Here is a 5,374-nt window from a genome sequence, read left to right on the forward strand (position 1 = left end):
CGGCTCTCTGCCTTTGCAGCGATCATTGAGCATCGCACCTCGCTCTGCCCTCGATCTAAGGCAAGATGACCGTCGCTGCGGCCAAGAGACTGGCGCACATGCCCCCTTTGGCGCCGTTTGCGCTATCGGATCTCATGAAGCAATACGAGCTCACCGCCAACGATGCGGCGTTGCTCTGTGAAGAGGGCATTCTCCAGATCCAAGAACATACATATCCGCAGGGGCGTGTACAGATCGCTTGGAGGACAACAACGATGGCTTCGGCTCCTGAAGGTGCGACTGCGGTATCTCCAGCTTCCCGGGCTCCTGCGCTCCATTCACCCATCAAGGCACGACCGGCTGGTGTGTCTAAGCACAAGGCTTTCAAGTCTCCTCTCAAATCCACAGCGCTTGACTCGCCTTCCGCAAATGCCCGGGTTGTGTCCGAGCTGCGGGCGGCATCATCGCCTCCTCGAGGCTCCGGCCTTAACACTCGGATACTTCCCGTGCCAACCCGCCCTCGGCTGGCGACCGACAGCACCGAGCCAGCCTCCCCAGAGCGCAGTGCACAAAAGCAAAAGCAAATTATCGCAATCAAGCAGCAGATACATGAGCTGCAGGCGGCCAACAAGAGGCTCTGCATTGTCTACGGCTACATAAGCAATGTCAGTAAGTCCGTCACGGTGCAATGCGGCGAGCCGAGGTCGTCGGGAGGCCGTGAGCTGCGGGCTGTGGCCCATTGGCGGTTGGATCATATGGAAGATCCCACTTGCTGTCTTTCAACTGACTGGTCGGTACGATATCCGGGCTCTGGCTTTGGCTCTGGTTCTGGTTCCGGTTCTGGTTCTGGTTCCGGTTCGTTAGAAGGAGAGCGAGATATTGGATGCGCTGATATTCAAATGGCAGAAGGCCTGCCGTACGGCACTAGAGGATCTGCGAATCAAGATCGGCGTGGTTCAGATACCGTCATCGGCACCAGCTGGCCGGATGCCGCCGACCAGTATTCCAACGTGCCTGGGTGCCTGGCCTCCAGGCCCGGGAGAGAACGAGAGCCCGGAGCGGCCCAGACAGCAGCCCACGCTTCAGCCAACCGACTCGGATGCTGGCATGTCGCTGATGGAGGCGAGAATGTACACGCTGAAGGAGCTGGCCATCCAGCTGCACATCGATCTCACCAAGGTCGGTGGATACGACGAAGACTGCGATCAGTTTTCGTGAAGCCTCGCACCATACCATCCCGCCTGACGAGGGACGACCGGTCAGCCCTGCGCTTGCATGATGTTGCTTCTGCCTGGACCGCCCCGATGCACAATACAAGGCCAAGAATGCACCGAGACAGAGCCGGGTGGCGGTGCATGTGGCGGAGATTCGTGGGCGGGCGGAGCTGGCGCGGAGCCGGGCGGGGGGCCTTCCGACTCGGCGGGACGGAGCAGCCCGCAGCCGGCCCAGGCCGGGGTGGGTGGATGTGGGTGAGTGGAGAGAGTGTGGGAAATGAATGAGGGAAATGAATGAGGGAAATCAGTGTGGGATTTGAGTGTGGGATTTGAGTGTGGGATTTGAAAGTGACTTGGCGATGTCGGGGCAATGGCGTGGACAGACAAGAGGGTGTCGTCAGTAACGGATTTGAGGCGGTGATGTGCTTTCACGCCGCCAGTTGGTCGCCAACGTACCTCTCCAACGCATCTCTCCATCGCATCTCTCCAACGCATCTCTCCACCGCATCGCTCCATTCGCTGTGCAGCCGTAATCTCGTCGCCGTCCGCCACAGCCGTAATCCCGTCGCCCGCCGCTGCCGTCCGCACCCGCCCGTGCTGATCCGCCGCCCGGCTTGTGCGCTGCCCCCCTTCTTCATCCCATCCATACACAAGCGCATATGAAGTCGCCTCGGGTACACAGCAGCGCCGCCAAGCCCGGCCCTGCCCCCCGCCCATGTGCCCCAACCCACCCGGACCCGCTGCACCATTACCGGCACTGCTGCTGCCGTTGATGCAATCGCCGCTGTCGCTGTTGTGGGTGGTCCTGCTGGCGGTCGCACCCAGCCTCATTTCCAAGAACCCAGCTATAAATATCAACACCCCGACTTTTCTGTCCTGACGCCAGCATCCATCTCGCCCACCAGTCAACAGACCACCCTCCCGCAGCCCTTTCGATACCAGGAACATTCCAATCGCTGTCCACTCGCCCACCCTCAGCCTCCTTAAATCCCGCTGCATCCAAGCACAATGGCCTCCCTCTTACTTATCCCCAAGATTATCATGTCGCTCTACGACCGCACCCGCAATCGCTCCACCTCGGCCCCGGTAGCTCCCGCCGACGACCTTGCAAAGCCCGTCTCGCTGCCGAGCGCGCCAGCGCAGCCTGTGTCGGACTTGCAGTTCAACCCCGACGGTCTGATCTCGGAAGAGGTGCTCAAGGGTCTGCCTGAGAATCTCAAAATCCGCCCCCTTTCCCGCAGCGACTACGATAAAGGTATATTGCCTTCCATCCCTGCTGTACTTCTGACTACACCTCTGACTACACCTCTGACTACACCTCTGACTACACCTCTGACTACACCTCTGACTACACCTCTGACTACACCTCTGACTACACACCGCTTATGCTCCTTTCGCACGCTGTTCGTCTGTTTCACTCACTCGCCGGCCCGTGCAACGCTAACCTGCACCGTATGCTTCTGCCGTGCTGCACTGTCAACCAGGTTTTGTGGAAACGCTCAGCCAGTTGACCACGGTCGGGAATCTCACTCGCGAGGTCTTTGATGGTGAGTGTCTGGACAAGTCAAGTGCCCCTTCTGTCGAATGAGTCGAGAGCGGATCGGAGCCGTGCCCGAGAGAATTACGTGGGCTGGACTACTGGGCCTCGTGCGTATGCGTCAGACTCCCTCTGGCGATCCTGTTGACTGCTCGTCTTGATGCGTGAGCCAAATACGTCGATACTGACTTTGCAACGCTCCCCGAATCCGCCATCAAGAGCGCTTTGCAAAACTGCAAAAGTACAACGAAGTCTACTTTTCAATCGCCATTGAAGATGTTTCGATTGGAAAAGTTGTGGCGTAAGTTAGTCGTGGGCTGCGACGAGGACCTGGGACGCAGCAGTGTTGCTGCCAGCGGTGGCCGTGCAGTGCTCCGAGCCGCTTTGTACTCGCTGACACATCGCCATCCTTCCAGTCTGGGAACCATCTTTATTGAAGACAAGTTCATCCACGAGGCAGGCTCGGTTGGCCACATTGAAGACATTGTCGTTAACGACTGTGCCCGGGGCAAGAACCTCGGACGAATGTGAGTTCTGCTTGTGTCGTCGGCCTGGCTGTTGGGCATGAGCGCTTCTCAACCTCGGTCGGCAGGCACTAACCATCGAATGGTCTTCGATAGTGTCATCGAGGCTCTGAAATACATTGGCCAGAGGCGCGGAGCCTACAAGACCCTGCTGGCATGCAGCGAAAAGAACATTGGCTTCTACAACAAGTGCGGCATGAGCCAGAAGGAAGTGGTCATGTCGGTGTACTACTAAAAACAACGCCCGAGTTTCACTTCGCCCTGCCTGTGTCCTCACAGCCCACGCAGCGGATGAGAGGGCCGGGACCGGTGCTGCTCAATCACATGGATCTGATATCTCTGCTTCTTGGCCCTCAGAGCTTCGCCCCCCTCCTCTCCCCATTTATTTTACATGATCCCACCCCACCCCCATCCGCTTTAATTTTGGAACCCCCCTTTAGCATCTCTTGAACACAACCCTCATCATTGCGCTTGCACCTTAAAACTCACTACAGCTCTTCCCAGAGAGCACGAGACGGCTCAGTTGCCCCGAATACATTTATGGATATGAGTGATGCTGTTGCTGAGTCCCGAGCCGGTGCTGCCCTGGCCGTCGCTGGCAAATGCCATCACCGGAAGCGCCCTCGTCTTGACATGGCAATCCGGAACAGACTGGATATCTTGATGGCAGCACCTCTGGATGATCCTGCAACACCCAGCCGCAACCCAGCAGCGCAGCTTGGATGTGCGAATTGATCGGCACCCATAGGTACTGGTTTGTATATCCCATAATACACTGCCCCTCAACCCCCAGCTGTCCAACCGATCCATGGGGGCTGGAAGGAAAGTGACCATTGATATCGTCGATATCTACCTCTATGCGCAATTGTGGGGAGCTTTGTATTACTTTTGCTTCGACTCGACAAAAAGCACATGTCGGTTGACTACATCGACCAGTTCGCAAGACCGGAACGAAACACATCCGTCCAGCAATAAGTCGTGATGAGATGTGATCAGATATGATGGGATAGGATGTGATGGGATAGAATGTGATGAGAATTGATTTCAGTTGGCCGTCAGAATGGGTCACCACACCAAAGGCCGGCAAAAGGGTCACCAAGGGCCAGAACAAATACGATCAGCTCACCTTTAGGATCGAACTTCATCAACTGGAGCTTGGGCAGCAATCGTCTGCGCACAGTTGTGTAAAAGCTGCCAGTACCGGCGGTGCTCACCAGACGCACGATCAGGGTTCTGTCGAGCGTAAAACAGCAGCATTAGGGACTGGTTCATCCGGCGAGCCAATGATGATGCCGAAACCTGGTGGGACGCTCGCCTAAGCATCCGGCATCAAACAGCTCAATCCACAGAGAACTGTCCAGGCCGTGTCGAGTGTCCGTCCTCAATACCTTGCTTTTGCTTTGGGTGCGGCCACTGATGGTTGTTGGCCAGGGAAGCATTCGCGATCATCGTGGGTGATGTTGCCAGAGATTGTTTGAGAGGGATTGCCCGACACCACCACCGGTGCCATTCGCATCGAAAATTGAGGTGTAGTCCAGAGGGCGAATATCCGCCGGCGTGGATATCGCCAGGAAAAGCAAATCAGAATGAGATTTGATTCGGCTCAGAGCTTTGGGCTTGGTGGTGCGGATCCGGCCAAACACATGCAATCGCAGTTCCACGTTGTAGCGAGTGGCCTCACACACGAGAATGCAGACAGGCGGTCTCGAGCGACCGGCGTATCGTACTTGTGTATATGCTATATTCGTATCTCGGTTGGATGCAGGGACGACAAGCCAGGAAAACGCAGATGCCAGCGGATGATGGCCAGATCAGGAACAGAAAAAAAGGTGAGAGAGAGCAGAGAACGCTCTCGGAACGCTCTCGGAACGCTGTCTGTCCAGCGAGAAGAATCTGGCCTTGCCTCGTCAACACAGTCAAGCGACAACATCACGACAGAGGAGATCGTTGGTTCGCACACTCAAGCTGCGCTGCTGGGTTGCGGCTGGGTGTTGCAGGATCATCCAGAGGTGCTGCCATCAAGATATCCAGTCTGTTCCGGATTGCCATGTCAAGACGAGGGCGCTTCCGGTGATGGCATTTGCCAGCGACGGCCAGGGCAGCACCGGCTCGGGACTCAG

At 56.9% G+C, this 5,374-nt stretch overlaps 1 protein-coding gene across 1 annotated transcript; it reads right to left on the reverse strand.

The window, feature by feature from the left end:
- Positions 1–4,110: 4,110 nt before the first annotated feature.
- BJ171DRAFT_523409 (50S ribosomal protein L33) lies at positions 4,111–5,073 on the reverse strand. Its single transcript, XM_053112553.1, has 4 exons — positions 4,982–5,073; positions 4,643–4,667; positions 4,381–4,487; positions 4,111–4,177 (listed from the first exon to the last, which is right to left on the reverse strand). Coding segments are annotated over exons 1-4 (174 nt in total). The 5' UTR covers positions 4,983–5,073; the 3' UTR covers positions 4,111–4,136.
- Between the last annotated feature and the right edge of the window lie 301 nt (positions 5,074–5,374).

Source organism: Polychytrium aggregatum (assembly GCF_025602895.1).
Source record: "Polychytrium aggregatum strain JEL109 chromosome Unknown BJ171scaffold_52, whole genome shotgun sequence".
Taxonomy (NCBI): Eukaryota; Fungi; Chytridiomycota; class Chytridiomycetes; order Polychytriales; genus Polychytrium; species Polychytrium aggregatum.

What these genes read in the sequence shown, in the direction of transcription:
- BJ171DRAFT_523409 (XM_053112553.1), bottom strand. An exon ending in GCACCCAAAGCAAAAGCAAG is followed by an intron (nt 4,488 to 4,642) that starts GTATTGAGGACG and finishes TACGCTCGACAG; the next exon opens with AACCCTGATCGTGCGTCTGG. An exon ending in GATGAAGTTCGATCCTAAAG is followed by an intron (nt 4,178 to 4,380) that starts GTGAGCTGATCG and finishes TGGTCGATGTAG; the next exon opens with TCAACCGACATGTGCTTTTT.